Genomic DNA, 23111 nt, shown 5'->3' with positions numbered 1-23111 from the left:
AAGGGTTCATTTTTTATTTGTACTATTTTCTACATTGTAGAATAATAGTGAAGACATCAAAACTATGAAATAACACATATGGAATCATATAGCAACCAAAAAAGTGTTAAACAAATCCACATTTATTTTATATTTTCTATTCTTCAAAGTAGCCACCCTTTACCTTGATGACAGCTTTGCACGCTCTTGGCATTCTCTCAACCAGCTTCATGAGGTAGTCACTTGGAATGCATTTCAATGAACAGGTGTGCCTTGTTAAAAGTTAATTTGTGGAATTTTTTGCCTTAATGCGTTTGAGCCAATCAGATGTGTGACAAGGTAGGCATGGTATACAGAAGATAGCCCTATTTGGTAAAAGATCAAGTACATATTATGGCAAGAACAGCTCAAATAAGCAAAGAGAAATTACTCCATCATTACTTTAAGACATGAAGGTCAGTCAATCCGGAGAATTTCAAGAACTTTGAACGTTTCTTCAAGTGCAGTCGCAAAAACCATCAAGCACTATGATGAAACTGGCTCTCATGAGGACCGCCACAGGAAAGGAAGACCCAGAGTTACCTCTGCTGCCGAGGCTGTGTTCATTAGAGTTACCAGCCTCAGAAATTGCAGCCCAAATAAATGCTTCACAGAGAAAGTAACAAACACATCTCAACATCAACTGTTCCGAGAAGACTGCATAAATCATGGCCTTCATGGTTCGAATTGCTGCAAAGAAACCACTATGTAAGGACATTAATAAGAAGAAGGGACTTGCTTGGGCCAAGAAACACTAGCAATGGACATTAGACCGGTGGAAATCTGTCCTTTGGTCTGATGAGTCCAGATTTGAGGTTTTTGGTTCCAACCGCTGTGTCTTTGTGAGACGCAGAGTAGGTGAACGGATGATCTCTACATGTGTGGTTCCCACCTTGAAGCATGGAGGAGGAGGTGTGATGATGTGGGGGTGCTTTGCTGGTGACACTGTCTGTCATTTATTTAGAATTCAAGGCACACTTAACCAGCATGGCTACCACAGCATTCTGCAGAGATACGCCATCCCATCTGGTTTGTGCTTAGTGGGACAATCATTTGTTTTTCAACAGGACAATGACCCAACACACCTCCAGGCTGTATAAGGGCTATTTGACCAAGAAGGAGAGTGATGGAGTGCTGCGTCAGATGACCTGGCCTCCACAATCACCCAAACTCAACCCAATTGAGATGGTTTGGGATGAGTTGGACCGCAGACTAAAGAAAAAGCAGCCAACAAGTGTTCAGTTTAGAACATCTACATAAGTTCAGCAATTGCATTCTTCTCATATTACTCTGTAGGCTACTCAGTATCAGAAGAGTGCCATCCTCCTCCATCTCCCGTGTGGCGCAGCGGTTTAAGGCACTGCATCTCAGTGCTTTAGGCCTCACTACTGACGCCTTCTAATCCAGGCCGTATCACAACCGGCTGTGATTGGGAGTCCCATAAGGCGGTACACTACCTGGTAATAGTTGTAGGTTATTATAGACTACCTGGTAGTAGTTGTAGGTTATTATAGACTACCTGGTAGTAGTTGTAGGTTATTATAGACTACCTGGTAGTAGTTGTAGGTTATTATAGACTACCTGGTAGTAGTTGTAGGTTATTATACACTACCTGGTAGTAGTTGTAGGTTATTATAGACTACCTGGTAGTAGTTGTAGGTTATTATACACTACCTGGTAGTAGTTGTAGGTTATTATAGACTACCTGGTAGTAGTTGTAGGTTATTATAGACTACCTGGTAGTAGTTGTAGGTTATTATAGACTACCTGGTAGTAGTTGTAGGTTATTATAGACTACCTGGTAGTAGTTGTGGGTTATTATAGACTACCTGGTAGTAGTTGTAGGTTATTATACAGTACCCAAGACCAGTCTGAGTTAATTTGGGGTTCTATTTAATCCGTATCGCTGAAATGTTACAATTTAAAGGGAATTTCTGATTGAGCCGATATGCATAATTTCCCGTGAATGCAGTCTACCCTAATGCTGGAACATTTTCTTTAAATGTCAATCAGGCTACAATGCAGAACTTCAGCTTTACAGATTGAATTGAGTCCCAGTAGAAAATGTGCCCAACTAGCCCGGGTGCCCAAAAAGTTATGGTCTACTGGTCTGGCTGGCCAGTACGTTCCATCTAGGTTCCATGTGTGGTATAGTCACTATGGTATAACTCATGTTACTACATCATGGTCACTACCTGATTTCAAAGTGAAGTACTACTCTGCGTTGAGGGCTATGGTATAGTAACTACTACTCACCATGTTGTGGGTCGCTGCAGGACTCCAAGGTGCTCAGTAAGATCTTCCCCAGGGAGCTTCGGGACACGTTGAGGTCTCTGAGCTGGTGGAGGAGCTGAAGAACATCCAGCAACTTCTCCTCCACTAGGGACAGACACACCTATAGGACCAACACAACAATAAAATAGATGATATGTATGATGGACAGAAACATATCAATATGTTATAACAACAATAGATAACATGCCTGTATAAAGCTTGTATACTAGACCTGTCTCCTCAGCTTATATATATATAGTACCAGTCAAAAGTTTGGACACACCTAGTCATTCCAGGGTTTTTCTTTATTGTGTCTTTGTGAGACGCAGAGTAGTTGAAAGGATGATCTCTGCATGTGTCGTTCCCACCGTGAACCATGGAGGGGGAGGTGTGATGGTGTGGGGGAGCTTTGCTGGTGACACTGTGGGTGATTTATTTAGAATTCAAGGCACACTTAACCAGCATGGCTACCACAGGATTATGCAGCGATACGCCATACCATCTGGTTTGCACTTAGAGGGACTATCATTTGTTTTTCAACAGGACAATGACCCAACACACTTCCAGGCTGTCTAAGGGCTATTTGACCAAGAAGGAGAGTAATGAAGTGCTGCATCAGATGACCTGGCCTCCACAATCACCTGACCTCAACCCAATTGAGATGGTTTGGGATGACTTGGACCGCAGAGTGAAGGAAAAGCAGCCAACAAGTGTTCAGCATATGAGGGAACTCCTTCAAGACTGTTGGAAAAGCATTCCAGGTGAAGCTGGTTGAGAGAATACCAAGAGTGTGCAAAGCTGTCATGAAGGCAAAGGGTGGCTACTTTGAAGAATAGAAAATAAAAAATGTATTTTGATTTGTTTAACACTTTTTTTGGTTACTATATTTGATTTTATTTATTTCACCTTTATTTAACCAGGTATGCTAGTTGAGAACAAGTTCTCATTTGCAACTGCGACACATACAACAACACAGAGTTACACATGGAATAAACAAACATACAATCAATAATACAGTAGAAAAATCTATATACAGCATGTGCAAATGAGGTAGGATAAGAGAGGTAAAGCAATAAATAGGCCATGGTGGCGAAGTAATTACAATATAGCAATTAAACACTGGAATGGTAGATGTGCAGAAGATGAATGTTCAAGTAGAGATACTGGTGTGCAAAGGAGCAAGATAAATAAATAAATACAGTATGGGGAGGAGGTAGATTGGATGGGCTATTTACAGATGAGCTAAATACAGGTGCAGTGATCTGTGCGCTGCTCTGACAGCTGGTGCTTAAAGCTAGTGAGGGAGGTAAGAGTCTCCAGCTTCAGAGATTTTTGCAGTTCGTTCCAGTCATTGGCAGCAGAGAACTGGAAGGAGAGGCGGCCAAAGGAAGAATTGGCTTTGGGGGTGACCAGTGAGATATACCTGCTGGAGCGCGTGCTACGTGTGGGTGCTGCTATTGTGACCAGTGAGCTGAGATAAGGCGGGGCTTTACCTAGCAAAGACTTGTAGATGACCTGGAGCCAGTGGGTTTGGCGACTAGTATGAAGCGAGGGCCAGCCAACGGGAGCATACAGGTCGCAGTGGTGGGTAGTATATGGGGCTTTGGTGACAAAATAGATGGCAATGTGATATATATATATTTTTTTACCTTTATTTAACTAGGCAAGTCAGTTAAGAACAAAATCTTATTTTCAATGACAGCCTAGGAACATTGGGTTAACTGCCTTGTTCAGGGGCAGAATGACAGATACTTTTTCCTTGTCTGCTCGGGGATTTGATCTTGCAACCTTTCGGTTACTAGTTCAACGCTCTAACCACTAGGCTACCTGCCACCCCAGGTAGCTCTAAATAGACTGCATCCAATTTGCGGAGTAGAGTGTTGGAGGCTATTTTGTAAATGACATCGCCGAAGTCGAGGATCGGTAGGATGGTCAGTTTTACGAGGGCATGTTTGGCAGCATGAGTGAAGGATGCTTTGTTGCGAAATAGGAAGCCGATTCTAGATTACATTTTGGATTGGAGATGTTTAATATGAGTCTGGAAGGAGAGTTTGCAGTCTAACCAGACACCTATGTATTTGTAGTTGTCCACATATTCTGGGGTGGCAACGTAGCCTAGTGGTTAGAGTGTTGGACTAGTAACCAAAAGGTTGCAAGATCAAATCCCTGAGCTGACAAGGTACAAATCTGTTGTTCTGCTCCTGAACAAGGCAGTTAACCCACTGTTCCTAGGCTGTCATTGAAAAAAAGAATTTGTTCTTAACTGACTTGCCTAGTTAAATAAAGGTAATATTCTAAGTCAGAACTGTCCAGAGTAGTGATGCTGGACGGACGGGCAGGTACGGTAAGCGAACGGTTTAAGAGCATGCCTTTAGTTTTACATGCATTTAAGAGCAGTTGGAGGCCACGGAAGGAGAGTTGTATGGCATTGAAGCTCGTCTGGAGGTTAGTTAACACAGTGTCCAAAGAAGGGCCAGAAGTGTACAGAATGGTGTCGTCTGCGTAGAGGTGGATCAAAGAATCCCCAGCAGCGAGAGCGACATCATTGATGTATACAGAGAAGAGAGTTGGCCCGAGAATTGAACCCTGTGGCACCCCCATAGAGACTGCCAGAGGTCCGGACAACAGGCCCTCCGATTTGACATACTGAACTCTATCTGAGTAGTAGTTGGTGAACGAAGCGAGGCAATCATTTGAGAAACCAAGGCTGTTGAGTCTGCCAATAAGAATGTTGTGATTGACAGAGTCGAAAGCCTTAGCCAGGTTGATGAATACGGCTGCACAGTAATGTCTCTTATCGATGGTGGTTATGATATTGTTTAGGACCTTGAGCGTGGCTGAGGTGCACCCATGACCAGCTCTGAAATCAGATTGCATAGCGGAGAAGGTACGGTGAGATTCGAAGTGGTCGGTAATCTGTTTGTTAACTTGGCTTTCAAAGACCTTAGAAAGGCATGGTAGAATAGATATAGGTCTATAACAGTTTGGGTCTAGAGTGTCTCCCCCTTTGAAGAGGGGGATGACCGCAGCAGCTTTCCAATCTATGGGAATCTCAGACGATACGAAAGAGAGGTTGAACAGGCTAGTAATAGGGGTTGCAACAATTTCAGCAGATCATTTTAGAAAGAGAGGGTCCAGATTGTCTAGCCCGGCTGATTTGTAGGGTTCCAGATTTTGCAGCTCTTTCAGAACATCAGCTATCTGGATTTGGGTGAAGGAGAAGTGGGGGAGGGTTGGGCGAGTTGCTGTGAGGAGCGCAAGGCTGTTGACCGGGGTTGGGGTAGCCAGATGGAAAGCACGGCCAGCCGTAGAAAAATGCTTATTGAAATTCTCAATTATTGTGGATTTTATGGTAGTGACAGTGTTTCCTAGCCCCAGTGCAGTGGGCAGCTGGGAGGAGGTGCTCTTATTCTCCATGGACTTCACAGTGTCCCAGAACTTTTTAGCGTTTGTACTACAGGATGCAATTTTCTGTTTGAAAAAGCTAGCCTTAGCTTTCCTAACTGCCTGTGTATATTGATTCCTAACTTCCCTGAAAAGTTGCATATCACGGGGGCTATTCGATGCTAATGCAGAACGCCACAGGATGTTTTTGTGCTGGTCAAGGGCAGACAGGTCTGGAGAGAACCAAGGGCTATATCTATTCCTGGTTTTAAAAAAATGGAATGGAGCATGCTTATTTAAGATGTTGAGGAAGGCACTTTTAAAGAATAACCAGGCATCCTCTACTGACGGGATGAGGTCAATGTCATTCCAGGATACCCCGGCCAGGTCAATTAGAAAGGCCTGTTCGCTGAAGTGTTTTAGGGAGCGTTTGACATTGATGAGGGGTGATCGTTTGACCGCAGACCCATTACAGATGCAGGCAATGAGGCAGTGATCGCTAAGATCCTGTTTGAAGACAGCAGAGGTGTATTTAGAGGGCAGGTTGGTCAAGATCATATCTATGAGGGTGCCCGTGTTTACAGATTTGGGGTTGTACCTGGTAGGTTCATTGATAATTTGTGTGAGATTGAGGGCATCTAGCTTAGATTGTAGGACGGCCAGGGTGTTAAGCATGTCCCAGTTTAGGTCACCTAACAGCATGAGCTCTGAAGATAGATTGTGGGCAATCAATTCACATATGGTGTCCAGGGCACAGCTGGGGGCAGAAGGTGGTCTGTAACAAGTGGCAACTGTGAGAGACTTGTTTCTGGAAATGTAGATTTTTAGAAGTAGAAGCTCGAATTGTTTGGGCACAGACTTGGATAGTATGACAGAACTCTGCAGGCTATCTCTGCAGTCGATTGCAACTCCGCCCCCTTTGGCAGTTCTATCTTGTCGGAAAATGTTATAGTTAGGGATGGAAATTTCAGGATCTTTGGTGGCCTTCCTAAGCCAGGATTCAGACACGGCTAGGACAACCAGGTTGGCAGAGTGTGCTAAAGCAGTGAATAAAACAAACTTAGGGAGGAGGCTTCTAATGTTAACATGCATGAAACCAAGGCTTTTACGGTTACAGAAGTCAACAAATGAGAGCTCCTGGGGAATGGGAGTGGAGCTAGGTGCTACAGGGCCTGGATTGACTTCTACATCACCAGAGGAACAGAGGAGGAGTAGGATAAGGGTACGGCTAAAGGCTATAAGAACTGGTCGTCTAGTTTGTTCAGAACAGACAGTAAAAGGAGCAGGTTTCTGGGTGCAGAAGAACAGATTCAAGGCATAATGTACAGACAAGGGTATGGTAGGATGTGAATACAGTGGAGGTAAACCTAGGCATTGAGTGACGATGAGAGAGGTTTTGTCTCTAGAGACATCATTTAAACCAGGTGAGGTCACCACATGTGTGGGAGGTGAAACAAAAGGGCTAGCTAAGGCATATTGAGCAGGGCTGGAGGCTCTACAGTGAAATAAGACAATAATCCCTAACCAAAACAACAATGGAGAAGGCATACTGACATTAGGGAGGTTATCAAGGGACCAGTGGGTAGCTAGGCGAGCTGGAGACACGGCGATTCAGACAGCTAGCGGGCCGGGGATAGCAGGCTAGCAGATGGGCGTTAGGGGGACGTCGCGATGCCCCCTCGGACGGTTACGTCGGCAGACAAGTCCTTACGCACCACTGCACTTTGTATACCAGGGTTGGCTGGCCTTCTCTAGTCACTCGTAGGCTCAGTCACGGTATACTTTTATTTATAAAGGATTTTGGGTTTACTACCTTTTTATTTGGGCATTTTTATTGTTCAGAAATGTGGTGGGTACTCTCTTCGTTTGCTGGACTTTATCCTGCTAACTGTTCCAAATGTCCGAACTGAATTTGGTAAAAGGGCTTTTATGTACTCTGCGCCATCGTCTTAGAACGCCTTACAAAATACTTTTAAACTGGAAGAACTTGTCCCGATTGGTATTTTTAAATCACTGATGAATGATCTTGAGACTGATTCCCTGACGTGTCAATGTTTTTAATTTGCTGTTTTTGATTTTTATCATACTCTTGTGAATTCTATGGTTTTTACTAGATTACTTGTAGTTTTTCATGTTGTTTGTCTGTAGTTTTTTGTAATGACTTGGTGCTGCCTATCTTGGCCAGGACGCTCTTGAAAAAGAGATTTTACATCTTAATGAGCCCTTCCTGGTGTAATAAAGGTTAAATAAAAAAACGAAAAAAACTGATGGATCGGCAGGGCTCCGTGTAGGCAGTCAAAGGGTCCAGGCCAATTGGCAAAATAGCTATTGTAGCCCAAGGAGTGGCTGATGAACCTCTTCAGCTAGCCAGGAGATGGGCCTAGGACGAGGCTGGTACTTGCTTCGGTAAATTACTATTGTAGCTGGAAACTGCATATTTTTAATGGAATATCTACATAGGCGTACAGAGGCCCATTATCAGCAACCATCACTCCTGTGTTCCAATGGCACGTTGTGTTAACTTATACAAGTTTATCATTTTAAAAGGCTAATTGATCATTAGAAAACCCTTTTGCAATGATGTTAGCACAGCTGAAAACTGTTGTTCTGATTAAAGAAACAATAAAACTGGCCTTCTTTAGACTAGTTGAGTATCTGGAGCATCAGCATTTGTAGGTTCGATTACAGGCTCAAAATGGCCAGAGAGAAAGTACTTTCTTCTGAAACTCGTCAGTCTGGAGGACAAGTACATTAGAGTGTCTATTTGAGAAACAGACACCTCATAAATCCTCAGCTGGCAGCTTCATTAAATAGTACCCACAAAATAACGTCAATAGTGATGAGGCGACTCTGGGATGCTGGCCGGAAGTGTATATACAGTGCATTTGGAAAGTATTCAGACTCCTTGACTTCCAAATGTTGTTACGTTACACCCTTTATTCTAAAATAGATTAAAATGTGTTTTTTTCCTCATCAATCTACACACATTGTTTTTATTTTAACCTTAATTTAACTAGGCAAGTCAGTTAAGAACAAATTCTTATTTACAATGACGGCCTATCCCGGCCAAACTCGGACAACGCTGGGCCAATTGTGCGCCGCCCATTCACAGCCGGTTGTGATACAGTCTGGATTTGAACCAGGTTGTACTGTCGTGACCCCTCTTGCACTAAGATACTGTGTCTTAGACCAGTGCGCCACTGGGGAGCAGTACCACATAAGATAATAGCAGTACCACATAAGTACCACAAAACAGGCTTTTAGACATTTTTCCAAATGTATAAAACAATTTAAACAGAAATTTAACATTTACATAAGATTTCAGACCCTTTACTCAGTACTTTGTTGAAGCACCTTTTGCAGTGATTACAGCCTCGAGTCTTCTTGGGTATGACACTACAAGCTTGGCACACCTGTATTTGGGCAGTTTCTCCCATTCTTCTCTGCAGATCCTCTCAAGCTCTGTTAGGTTGGATGGTCTGAATACTTATGTAAATAAGGTATTTCTGTTTTTTATTCTTAATACATTTGCAAAAATGACTAAAAACCTGTTTTTTCGCTTTGTCATTATGGTGTGTAGATGGTGTGTAGATTTATGAGATGTTTTATTTATTTAATCCAGTTTAGAATACGGCTGTAATTTAACAAAATGTGGAAAAGGTCAAGAGGTCTGTATTTACAGGGCCTTCAGAAAGTATTCATACACCTTGAAGTAATCCACATGTTGTTGTGTTACAGCCTGAATTCAAAATGGATTACATGTATTTGTTTTCTCACCCATCTACACACAATAACCCATAATGACAAAGTGAAAACATGGTTTTTGAAATGTTTGCAAATTTATTGAAAATTAAATACAGAAATATATAATTTACCCCTGCACATTGACTCAGTACTGGTACTTCCTGTATACAGCCTCGTTACTACCTGGTACCCCTGCACATTGACTCAGTACCGGTAATCCTTGTATATAGCCTCATTACTACCTGGTACCCCTGCACATTGACTCAGTACTGGTACTTCCTGTATACAGCCTCATTACTACCTCGTACCCCTGCACATTGACTCAGTACCGGTAATCCTTGTATATAGCCTCATTACTACCTGGTACCCCTGCACATTGACTCAGTACTGGTACTTCCTGTATACAGCCTCATTACTACCTCGTACCTCTGCACATTGACTCAGTACCGGTACTCCTTGTATATAGCCTCATTACTACCTCGTACCCCTGCACATTGACTCAATAATGGTACTTCCTGTATACAGCCTCATTACTACCTCGTACCCCTGCACATTGACTCAGTACCGGTACTCCTTGTATATAGCCTCATTACTACCTCGTACCCCTGCACATTGACTCAGTACCGGTACTCCTTGTATATAGCCTCATTACTACCTCGTACCCCTGCACATTGACTCGGTACTCCTTGTATATAGCCTCATTACTACCTCGTACCCCTGCACATTGACTCAGTACCGGTACTTTTTGTATATAGCCTCATTATTGGTTTTACTATATATTCTTTTAAACTCTGCATTGTTCGGAATGGGCTTGTAAGTAAGTATTTCACTGTAAGGTCTACACCTGTTGTATTCGGCGCATGTGATCAATAAAATTTGATTTGATTTCTTAACACACTCAAACTGGTGCGCCTGGCACTTACTACCATACCCCGTTCAAAGTAACTTAAATATGTTGTCTTGCTCATTTACCCTCTGAACGGCAGAGACACACAATCCATGTCTCAGTTGTCTCCAGGCTTAACAATCCTTCATCTCCTCTCCTTCCTCTACACTGATCGAACTGACACCAATAAGGGATCATAGCATTCACCTGGTCACTCTATGTCATGGAAGGTGCAGGTGTTCCTAATGTTTTGTACACTCAGTGTATATAACATATATCCAACCTATAGATAACACAAAACAATGTACGTACTCTTTCTGTCTCCAGCATCTGTAGTTCTGTCTCCAGCATCTGTAGTTCTGTCTGGAGCAGCTCTGCCTCCTCAGCTTTCTGTTGTAACACCTGGACCAGAGTGTCCTTCATCTGGAATATACATACATTTTACATTACATAGTGTACTAATAGCTTACTAAGCACCTAGTAGAACAGCTCCTATACTACATGGCCAGGTCTGACCCAATCATGTCAAATAAAGTCTATGGTCCCACCTCACACGCAACCTAGAGTACCTACAGTATAGTAAAGTACAGTAGAGTACATGTCAACAGCCTACAGTATAGTACAGTATAGTACAGTACATGTCAACAACGTACAATATAGTACAGTACATGTCAACAACCTACAGTATAGTACAGTACAGTACAGTACATGTCAACAGCCTACAGTATATTACAGTACAGTACATGTCAACAACCTACAGTATAGTACAGTATAGTACATGTCAACCACCTACAGTATATTACAGTACAGTACATGTCAACAACGTACAGTATAGTACAGTATAGTACATGTCAACCACCTACAGTATATTACAGTACAGTACAGTACATGTCAACAACGTACAGTATAGTACAGTATAGTACATGTCAACCACCTACAGTACAGTACATGTCAACAACCTACAATATAGTACAGTACAATACAGTACATGTCAACCACCTACAGTACAGTACATGTCAACAGCCTACAGTATAGTACAGTACAGTACATGTCAACAGCCTACAGTATAGTACAGTACATGTCAACAGCCTACAGTATTTACAGTACATGTCAACAACCTACAGTATAGTACAGTACAGTACATGTCAACAGCATACAGTATAGTACAGTATAGTACAGTACATGTCAACAATCTACAGTATAGTACAGTACAGTACAGTACATGTCAACAATCTACAGTATATTACAGTACAGTACAGTACATGTCAACAATCTACAGTATATTACAGTACAGTACATGTCAACAATCTACAGTATATTATAGTACAGTACAGTACATGTCAACAATCTACAGTATATTACAGTACAGTACAGTACATGTCAACAATCTACAGTATAGTACAGTATAGTACAGTACATGTCAACAATCTACAGTATAGTACATGTCAACAATCTACAGTATAGTACATGTCAACAATCTACAGTATAGTACAGTACAGTACATGTCAACAATCTACAGTATATTACAGTACAGTACAGTACATGTCAACAATCTACAGTATATTACAGTACAGTACAGTACATGTCAACAATCTACAGTATAGTACAGTACAGTATAGTACATGTCAACAATCTACAGTATAGTACATGTCAACAATCTATAGTATAGTACAGTATAGTATAGTACATGTCAACAGCCTACAGTATAGTACAGTACATGTCAACAATCTACAGTATAGTACAGTACAGTACAGTACATGTCAACAATCTACAGTATATTACAGTACAGTATAGTACATGTCAACAATCTACAGTATAGTACAGTACAGTATAGTACATGTCAACAGCCTACAGTATAGTACAGTACATGTCAACAGCCTACAGTATAGTAAAGTACAGTACAGTACATGTCAACAGCCTACAGTATATTACAGTACAGTATAGTACATGTCAACAACCTACAATATATTACAGTACAGTATAGTACATGTCAACAGCCTACAGTATATGTCAACAGCCTACAGTATAGTAAAGTACAGTACAGTACATGTCAACAGCCTACAGTATATTACAGTACAGTATAGTACATGTCAACAACCTACAATATATTACAGTACAGTATAGTACATGTCAACAGCCTACAGTATAGTAAAGTACAGTACAGTACATGTCAACAGCCTACAGTATAGTAAAGTACAGTACAGTACATGTCAACAATCTACAGTATAGTAAAGTACAGTACAGTACATGTCAACAATCTACAGTATATTACAGTACAGTATAGTACAGTACATGTCAACAATCTACAGTATATTACAGTACAGTATAGTACATGTCAACAACCTACAATATATTACAGTACAGTATAGTACATGTCAACAGCCTACAGTATAGTAAAGTACAGTACAGTACATGTCAACAATCTACAGTATAGTACAGTACAGTACAGTACATGTCAACAACCTACAGTATAGTACATGTCAACAACCTACAGTATAGTGCATGTCAACAATCTACAGTATAGTACAGTACAGTATAGTACAGTACATGTCAACAATCTACAGTATAGTACAGTACAGTATAGTACATGTCAACAACCTACAGTATAGTACAGTACAGTATAGTACAGTACATGTCAACAACCTACAGTATAGTACAGTACAGTACAGTACATGTCAACAACCTACAGTATAGTACATGTCAACAACCTACAGTATAGTGCATGTCAACAATCTACAGTATAGTAAAGTACAGTATAGTACAGTACATGTCAACAATCTACAGTATAGTACAGTACAGTATAGTACATGTCAACAACCTACAGTATAGTACTGTACAGTACAGTATAGTACATGTCAACAACCTACAGTATAGTACAGTACAGTACAGTACAGTACATGTCAACAACCTACAGTATAGTAAAGTACAGTACAGTACATGTCAACAACCTACAGTATAGTACAGTACAGTACATGTCAACAACCTACAGTACAGTACATGTCAACAATCTACAGTATAGTATAGTACAGTACAGTACATGTCAACAACCTACAGTACAGTACATGTCAACAACCTACAGTACAGTACATGTCAACAACCTACAGTATAGTACATGTCAACAATCTACAGTATAGTACAGCATAGTACAGTGCATGTCAACAATCTACAGTATAGTACAGTACAGTATAGTACAGTACATGTCAACAATCTACAGTATAGTATAGTACAGTACAGTACAGTACATGTCAACAACCTACAGTATAGTACAGTACAGTACAGTACATGTCAACAACCTACAGTATAGTACATGTCAACAACCTACAGTATATTACAGTACAATATAGTACATGTCAACAACCTACAGTACAGTACAGTACATGTCAGCAGCCTACAGTACAGTACAGTACATGTCAGCAGCCTACAGTACAGTACAGTACATGTCAGCAACCTACAGTACAGTACAGTACATGTCAGCAGCCTACAGTACAGTACAGTACATGTCAGCAGCCTACAGTACAGTACAGTACATGTCAACAGCCTACAGTATTGTACAGTACATGTCAACAACCTGCAGTACCTACAGTATAGTATAGTACATGTCAACAGCCTACAGTACCTACAGTATAGTATAGTACAGTACAGTACAAGTCAACAACCTGCAGTACCTACAGTATAGTACAGTACATGTCAACAGCCTACAGTATAGTAAAGTACAGTACAGTACATGTCAACAGCATACAGTATATTACAGTACAGTATAGTACATGTCAACAACCTACAATATAGTACAGTACAGTACATGTCAACAACCTGCAGTACCTACAGTATAGTACATGTCAACAGCCTACAGTATAGTAAAGTACAGTATAGTACATGTCAACAACCTACAGTACCTACAGTATAGTACATGTCAACAGCCTACAGTACCTACAGTATAGTACATGTCAACAGCCTACAGTACCTACAGTATAGTACATGTCAACAGCCTACAGTATAGTAAAGTACAGTATAGTACATGTCAACAGCATACAGTATATTACCTACAATATAGTACAGTACAGTACAGTACATGTCAACAACCTGCAGTACCTACAGTATAGTACATGTCAACAACCTACAGTATAGTAAAGTACAGTATAGTACATGTCAACAGCATACAGTATATTACCTACAATATAGTACAGTACAGTACATGTCAACAACCTACAATATAGTACAGTACAGTACAGTACATGTCAACAACCTGCAGTACCTACAGTATAGTACGTCAGCAACAAAACTTCCTGTTTAGACTTCTGTTTATGTTAACCAAAGATGTTTATAACTAACCCAAGATAGACCAGAGCCTGTCATTTCCAATGAGAGCAAATTAATCATAGCGGGCAGAACAAGCAAGAAGGTGGACAGAGTCAAGCACGAGCTAGTGAGATCCTATTGGTGCGTTCTAGCATTTATTTGCACATTTCCGTTAGTGAACGCCTACTCTGTCAAGTGCACCTTTGCAAAACTCAGTTTGTCCTTGCACTCCATCTAAACAACCCAATTTTTTGAAATATGTGCAATGAGTAAAGTCTACAAGACTCGGTTTGTTTACATTTTTTACATTTTAGTCATTTAGCAGTTGCTCTTATCCAAAGCGACTTACAGTTAGTGTGTTTATCATAAGATATACTATATATACACAAAGGTATGTAGACTCCCCATTCAAAGGATTTGATTCTGACCCACTCCAACTTGCATACCGCCCCAACAGATCCACAGATGATGCAGTCTCTATTGCACTCCACACTGCCCTTTCCCACCTGGACACCTATGTGAGAATGGTATTCATGAACTACAGCTCAGCGTTCAACAACATAGTGCCCTCAAAGCTCATCAATAAGCTAAAGACCCTGGGACAAACATATGCAACTGGATTGAACCCACAACCCTGGCGTTGCAAGCGCCATGCTCTACCAACTGAGCTACACGGGGCTACAATCAAGATTCTTTGGTCTGATGAGCCCAAGATTGAACTCTTTGGCCTGAATGCCAAGCGTCACTCGGGAGGCCCATAGTTGACATAGATAAGGATGTCAACTATAGCACGCTAACTATGTCAATTGTAGCAGATTAACTATCTCATCTATAGCACGTTAACTATGTCAACTCTAGCAGATTAACTATGTAAACAATATCTCATGAACTATGTCAACTATAGCGCGTTAACTATGTCAACTATAGCACGTTAACTATAGGACATTAACTATAGCAAATTAACTATGTCAACTATAGCAGATTAAGGATGTCAATCATAGCACGTAAACTATGCCAATTCTAGCAGATTAACTATGTCAACTATATCACTTTAACTATGTCAACTATAGTACATTAACTATGTCAACTATAGCAGATAAACTATGTCATCTATATCACTTTAACTATGTCAACTATAGCAGATTAACTATGTCATCTATATCACTTTAACTATGTCAACTATAGCACATTAACTATGTCAACTATAGCAGATTAACTATGTCGATTATAGCAGATTAACTATGTCATCTATAGCAGATTAACTAAATCAACTATAGCAGATTAACTATGTCATCTATAGCAGATTAACTAAATCAACTATAGCAGATTAGCTATGTCATCTATAGCAGATTAACTAAGTCAACTATAGCAGATAAACTGTCAACTATAGCAGATTAACTATGTCAACTATAGCAGATTAACTATGTCAACTATAGCAGATTAGCTATGTCAACTATAGCAGATTAGCTATGTCAACTATAGCAGATAAACTGTCAACTATAGCACATTAACTATGTCAACTATAGCAGATTAGCTATGTCAACTATAGCAGATTAACTATGTCAACTATAGCACTGAACTTGTTCTTAAAACGTGGTTACCACTCACAGCAGATGGTTAACATAAACAGAAGTTTAGGGTTGTTGCCTGTAGGTACTATAGACCTCAGAGATCAAATGTAGAGAATGCCTCATTCTCTCCAACATGTTGGGTGAAAACTCCAACAGGCTCTAAACAGCAGGAATCATTCTGCTCTAGATAAGTGCTTTGAAGGGTGTTTCTGTGGTCAACACACACAGAGAACCAGCTGTGCTTCAGTCAGGGTGGCTCAGTTCACTACTGGCTGGGGTTAGGGATGGGGTTTAAGGCTCAGGCTGGGAGGCTGAGAGCTGGGCTGAGGCTGGGGAGCTGGGCTGAGGCTAGGGAGCTGAGCTGAGCTGAGGCTTGGTGGTTGGGAGCTGGGCTGAGGCTGGGTGGTTGGGAGCTGGGCTGAGGCTGAGGCTGGGGAGCTGGGCTGAGGCTGGGGAGCTGGGCTGAGGCTGGGGAGCTGGGCTGAGGCTGGGTGGCTGAGAGCTGGGCTGAGGCTGGGGAGCTGGGCTGAGGCTGGGTGGCTGGGGGCTGAGGCTGGGGAGCTGGGCTGAGGCTGAGGCTGGGGAGCTGGGCTGAGGCTGGGTGGTTGGGAGCTGGGCTGAGGCTGGGGAGCTGGGCTGAGGCTGGGGAGCTGGGCTGAGGCTGGGCTGAGGCTGGGTGGCTGAGAGCTGGGCTGAGGCTGGGGAGCTGGGCTGAGGCTGGGTGGCTGGGAGCTGGACTGAGGCTGGGGAGCTGGGCTGAGGCTGGGGAGCTGGGCTGAGGCTGGGTGGCTGAGAGCTGGGCTGAGGCTGGGTGGTTGGGAGCTGGGCTGAGGCTGGGTGGCTGAGAGCTGGTCTTAGGCTGGGAAGCTGGGAGCTGGGCTAAGGCTGGGTGGCTGAGAGCTTGGAGTTGGGCTGAGGCTGGGTGGCTGAGAGCTGGGCTGAGGCTAGGTGGCTGAGAGCTTGGAGTTGGGCTGAGGCTGGGTGGCTGGGAGCTGGGCTGAGGCTGGGTGACTAAGAGCTGGGCTGAAGATGTGTGGCTGAGAGCTGGTCTTAGGCTGGGAAGCTGGGCTAAGGCTGGGTGGCTGAGAGCTGAGCTGAGGCTGGGTGGCTGGGAGCTGGGCTGAGGCTGGGTGACTAAGAGCTGGGCTGAAGATGTGTGGCTGAGAGCTGGTCTTAGGCTGGGAAGCTGGGCTAAGGCTGGGTGGCTGAGAGCTGAGCTGAGGCTTGGTGGTTGGGAGCTGGGCTGAGGCTGGGTGGTTGGGAGCTGGGCTGAGGCTGAGGCTGGGGAGCTGGGCTGAGGCTTGGCTGAGGCTGGGGAGCTGGGCTGAGGCTGGGTGGCTGAGAGCTGGGCTGAGGCTGGGGAGCTGGGCTGAGGCTGGGTGGCTGGGAGCTGGGCTGAGGCTGGGGAGCTGGGCTGAGGCTGAGGCTGGGGAGCTGGGCTGAGGCTGGGTGGTTGGGAGCTGGGCTGAGGCTGGGTGGTTGGAAGCTGGGCTGAGGCTGAGGCTGGGGAGCTGGGCTGAGGCTGGGTGGCTGAGAGCTGGGCTGAGGCTGGGGAGCTGGGCTGAGGCTGGGTGGCTGGGAGCTGGACTGAGGCTGGGGAGCTGGGCTGAGGCTGGGGAGCTGGGCTGAGGCTGGGTGGCTGAGAGCTGGGCTGAGGCAGGGTGGTTGGGAGCTGGGCTGAGGCTGGGTGGCTGAGAGCTGGTCTTAGGCTGGGAAGCTGGGAGCTGGGCTAAGGCTGGGTGGCTGAGAGCTTGGAGTTGGGCTGAGGCTGGGTGGCTGGGAGCTGGGCTGAGGCTGGGTGACTAAGAGCTGGGCTGAAGATGTGTGGCTGAGAGCTGGTCTTAGGCTGGGAAGCTGGGCTAAGGCTGGGTGGCTGAGAGCTGAGCTGAGGCTGGGTGGCTGGGAGCTGGGCTGAGGCTGGGTGACTAAGAGCTGGGCTGAAGATGTGTGGCTGAGAGCTGGTCTTAGGCTGGGAAGCTGGGCTAAGGCTGGGTGGCTGAGAGCTGAGCTGAGGCTGGGTGGCTGAGAGCTGGGCTGAGACTGGGAGCTGGGATGAGGCTGGGTGGCTGAGAGCTGGGAGCTGAGCTGAGGCTAGGTGGCTGAGAGCTGGGCTGAGGCTGGGTGGCTGGGAGCTGGGCTGAGGCTAGGTGGCTGAGAGCTGGGCTGAGGCTGGGTGGCTGGGCTGAGGCTGGGTGGCTGAGAGCTTGGAGTTGTGCTGAGGCTGGGTGGCTGAGAGCTGGGCTGAGGCTAGGTGGCTGAGAGCTTGGAGTTGTGCTGAGGCTGGGTGGCTGAGAGCTGGGCTGAGGCTGGGTGGCTGAGAGCTTGGAGTTGGGCTGAGGCTGGGTGTCTGGGAGCTGGGCTGAGGCTGGGTGGCTGAGAGCTGGGCTGAGGCTGGGTGGCTGGGAGCTGGGCTGAAGTTTAGCTGAGGCTGGGTGGCAAGGAGCTTGGAGTTGTGCTGAGGCTGGGTGGCTGAGAGCTGAGCTGAGGCTGGGTGTCTGGGAGCTTGGAGTTGGGCTGAGGCTGGGTGGCTGAGAGCTGGGCTGAGGCTGGGTGGTTGGGAGCTGGGCTGAGGCTGGGTGGCTGAGAGCTGGTCTTAGGCTGGGAAGCTGGGAGCTGGGCTAAGGCTGGGTGGCTGAGAGCTTGGAGTTGGGCTGAGGCTGGGTGGCTGAGAGCTGGGCTGAGGCTAGGTGGCTGAGAGCTTGGAGTTGGGCTGAGGCTGGGTGGCTGGGAGCTGGGCTGAGGCTGGGTGACTAAGAGCTGGGCTGAAGATGTGTGGCTGAGAGCTGGTCTTAGGCTGGGAAGCTGGGCTAAGGCTGGGTGGCTGAGAGCTGAGCTGAGGCTGGGTGGCTGGGAGCTGGGCTGAGGCTGGGTGACTAAGAGCTGGGCTGAAGATGTGTGGCTGAGAGCTGGTCTTAGGCTGGGAAGCTGGGCTAAGGCTGGGTGGCTGAGAGCTGAGCTGAGGCTTGGTGGTTGGGAGCTGGGCTGAGGCTGGGTGGTTGGGAGCTGGGCTGAGGCTGAGGCTGGGGAGCTGGGCTGAGGCTGGGGAGCTGGGCTGAGGCTGGGGAGCTGGGCTGAGGCTGGGTGGCTGAGAGCTGGGCTGAGGCTGGGGAGCTGGGCTGAGGCTGGGTGGCTGGGAGCTGGGCTGAGGCTGGGGAGCTGGGCTGAGGCTGAGGCTGGGGAGCTGGGCTGAGGCTGGGTGGTTGGGAGCTGGGCTGAGGCTGGGTGGTTGGAAGCTGGGCTGAGGCTGAGGCTGGGGAGCTGGGCTGAGGCTGGGTGGCTGAGAGCTGGGCTGAGGCTGGGGAGCTGGGCTGAGGCTGGGTGGCTGGGAGCTGGACTGAGGCTGGGGAGCTGGGCTGAGGCTGGGTGGCTGAGAGCTGGGCTGAGGCAGGGTGGTTGGGAGCTGGGCTGAGGCTGGGTGGCTGAGAGCTGGTCTTAGGCTGGGAAGCTGGGAGCTGGGCTAAGGCTGGGTGGCTGAGAGCTTGGAGTTGGGCTGAGGCTGGGTGGCTGGGAGCTGGGCTGAGGCTGGGTGACTAAGAGCTGGGCTGAAGATGTGTGGCTGAGAGCTGGTCTTAGGCTGGGAAGCTGGGCTAAGGCTGGGTGGCTGAGAGCTGAGCTGAGGCTGGGTGGCTGGGAGCTGGGCTGAGGCTGGGTGACTAAGAGCTGGGCTGAAGATGTGTGGCTGAGAGCTGGTCTTAGGCTGGGAAGCTGGGCTAAGGCTGGGTGGCTGAGAGCTGAGCTGAGGCTGGGTGGCTGAGAGCTGGGCTGAGGCTGGGAGCTGGGATGAGGCTGGGTGGCTGAGAGCTGGGAGCTGAGCTGAGGCTAGGTGGCTGAGAGCTGGGCTGAGGCTGGGTGGCTGGGAGCTGGGCTGAGGCTAGGTGGCTGAGAGCTGGGCTGAGGCTGGGTGGCTGGGCTGAGGCTGGGTGGCTGAGAGCTTGGAGTTGTGCTGAGGCTGGGTGGCTGAGAGCTGGGCTGAGGCTAGGTGGCTGAGAGCTTGGAGTTGTGCTGAGGCTGGGTGGCTGAGAGCTGGGCTGAGGCTGGGTGGCTGAGAGCTTGGAGTTGGGCTGAGGCTGGGTGTCTGGGAGCTGGGCTGAGGCTGGGTGGCTGAGAGCTGGGCTGAGGCTGGGTGGCTGGGAGCTGGGCTGAAGTTTAGCTGAGGCTGGGTGGCAAGGAGCTTGGAGTTGTGCTGAGGCTGGGTGGCTGAGAGCTGAGCTGAGGCTGGGTGTCTGGGAGCTTGGAGTTGGGCTGAGGCTGGGTGGCTGAGAGCTGAGCTGAGGCTGGGTGTCTGGGAGCTTGGAGTTGGGCTGAGGCTGGGTGGCTGAGAGCTGAGCTGAGGCTGGGTGTCTGGGAGCTTGGAGTTGGGCTGAGGCTGGGTGGCTGAGAGCTGAGCTGAGGCTGGGTGTCTGGGAGCTTGGAGTTGGGCTGAGGCTGGGTGACTGAGAGCTGGGCTGAAGTTTACCTGAGGCTGGGTGACTGATAGCTGGTAGTTTGGCTGAAGCTGGGTGGCTGAAAGCTGGGAGCTGGGATGAGGCTGGGTGGCTGGGGGCTGAGGCTGGGTTGCTAAGGGTGGGCTGAGGCTGGGTGGCTGGGGGCTGTACACGTGCACGTGTGTGTGTGTGTGTGTGTGTGTGTGTGTGTGTGTGTGTGTGTGTGTGTGTGTGTGTGTGTGTGTGTGTGTGTGTGTGTGTGTGTGTGTGTGTGTGTGTGTGTGTGTGTGTACCTGGCCCATGTCCATCTGTAACTGTTGTGCCTGGGTCTCCTTCTGCTCCAACTTTTTATTCAGCCTCGTCACCTTCTCTAAGAGCTCTACCACCGCACTCCTCCTCTCCTCACTCCTCTCCTCCTCCTCCTCTCCTCCTCTCCTACTCTCCTCACTCCTCCTGGAACCACTGAAGTGGGACAGCAGTTTCTTCATAGCCTTGTCATCACACCTAAGGGACAGGAGAGACAGAGGCAGGTCAATTACATACAGGTTAGGGTTATGGTCCCCATTTTTAACATAAACACGTGTGTGTGAGAGGCTAATGCGTGTGGGTGTGTGTGTGTGTGTGTGTGTGTGTGTGTGTGTGTGTGTGTGTGTGTGTGTGTGTGTGTGTGTGTGTGTGTGTGTGTGTGCAAACCTATGTGTGAGTGCATGTGTCTATGCGTCTGTGTGTGTGCTTCTCTGTGTGTGTGTGTGTGTGTGTGTGTGTGTGTGTGTGTGTGTGTGTGTGTGTGTGTGTGTGTGTGTGTGTGTGTGTGTGTGTGTGTGTGTGTGTGTGTGTGTGTGTGTGTGTGTGTGTGTGTGTGCATTATCCTGTGTACTGTGTACCTGTCTCCGCAGCAGGACAGTCTGGTGAGGATCCTCTTCACTTCGTCCACCTGTCTCTGTTGTTCACCTGTCCCCAACACACACATCAACATATAAATACACACATTCACATTTAACACATGTTCATGTGAAAAGCCATCACAAACATGCACACACACTTAACCTGTTCTCACCTGTCCACTTTTCCTCGTCGTCGTCTGATGCTGCCTGGCCTTCTACTGACCGGAACAACTGCTCCTGACCTGGAGGACAGAACACACACATTAACACACATAGACGTCAGAAAGACAAACAAACCCCTCGTGGTGTCTTACTGTTATCTGGAGTGGTCTCCGAGCGGCCGGTGGGGGACCGGCGGTCCTGTTGGTTGTCTAGGCAACACCTCGGGACTGGTCCGCAGGCTCCGCCCACCTGCTTATTTGCCCTTGTGCACCCTGAGAGCTGTAGGTTAGACACCTCCGACCTGGGAGAGAACAGTCAAAGAGATATAATATATATACAGAACAAAAATATAAATGCAACATGAAACAATTTCTACGATTTTACTGAGTTACAGTTCATATAAGGAAATCAGTCAATTTAAATAAATTCATTAGGCCCTGATCTACGGATTTCACATGACTGGGAATATAGATATGCATCTGTTGGTCACAGATAACTTTAAAAAGAGGTAGGGGCGAGGGATCAGAAAACCAGTCGGTATCTGGTGTGACCACCATTTGCCTCATGCAGCGCGACACATCTCCTTCACATAGAGTTGATCAGGCTGTTGATTGTGGCCTGTGGAATGTTGCCCCACTCCACTTCAATGGCTGTGAGAAGTTGCTGGAAGGTGGTGGGAACTGGAACACGCTGTCGTACACGTCGATCCAGAGCATCCCAAACATGCTCAATGGGTGACATGTCTGGTGAGTATGCAGGCCATGGAAGAACTGGGACTTTTTCAGCTTCCAGGAATTGTGTCCAGATCCTTGTGACATGGGTCTGTGCATTATCGATGGCGGCATATGAATGGCACGACAATGGGTCTCAGGATCTTGTCACAATATGTCATTCAAATTGCCATCAATAAAATGCAATTGTGTTTGTTGTTCGTAGCTTATGCCTGCCCATACCATAACCCCCATGAGGCACTCTGTTCACAACGTTGATATCAGCAAACCACTCACCCACACCACGCCATACACGCTGTCTGCCATCTGACCGGTAGAGTTGAAACCGGGATTCATCCGTGAAGTACACACTTCTCCAGCGTGCCAGTGGCCATCGAAGGTGAGCATTTGCCCACTGAAGTCGGTTACGACGCCAAACTACATTCAGGTCAAGACCCTGGTGAGGACGACGAGCATGCAGAAGAGCTTCCCTGAGACAGTTTCTGACAGTTTGTGTGTGAAATTCTTCAGTTGTGCAAACCCACAGTTTCATCAGCTGTCCCGGTGGCTAGTCTCAGACGATCACGCAGGTGAAGAAGACAGATGTGGAGGTCCTGGGCTGGAGTAGTTACACGTGGTCTGTGGTTGTGAGGCAGATTGGACATACTGCCAAATTCTCTAAAACGATGTTAGAGGAGGCTTATGGTAGAGAAATTAACATTCATGGACATTCCTGCAGTCAGCATGCCAGTTGCATG

General features: G+C 46.3%; 1 protein-coding gene across 1 annotated transcript in view; it reads right to left on the bottom strand.

Moving 5' to 3' along the window:
• Positions 1-23111, bottom strand: part of efcc1 (EF-hand and coiled-coil domain containing 1) — a 73070-nt gene that overhangs the window by 4382 nt on the left and 45577 nt on the right. The window contains exons 3-8 of the mRNA XM_055912876.1: positions 21796-21944; positions 21655-21723; positions 21482-21548; positions 20891-21101; positions 10619-10729; positions 2275-2413 (exon numbers count right to left, since the gene is read on the bottom strand). Coding sequence (XP_055768851.1) covers positions 2275-2413; positions 10619-10729; positions 20891-21101; positions 21482-21548; positions 21655-21723; positions 21796-21944 — 746 coding nt within the window. The remainder of the gene's footprint in view (positions 1-2274; positions 2414-10618; positions 10730-20890; positions 21102-21481; positions 21549-21654; positions 21724-21795; positions 21945-23111) is intronic.

The sequence above is a fragment of the Salvelinus fontinalis genome, unplaced genomic scaffold, assembly GCF_029448725.1.
Source record: "Salvelinus fontinalis isolate EN_2023a unplaced genomic scaffold, ASM2944872v1 scaffold_0226, whole genome shotgun sequence".
NCBI lineage: Eukaryota > Metazoa > Chordata > Actinopteri > Salmoniformes > Salmonidae > Salvelinus > Salvelinus fontinalis.
Note: the sequence above shows the minus strand (reverse complement) of the source record. Positions and strands in the feature narration are given on the sequence as shown.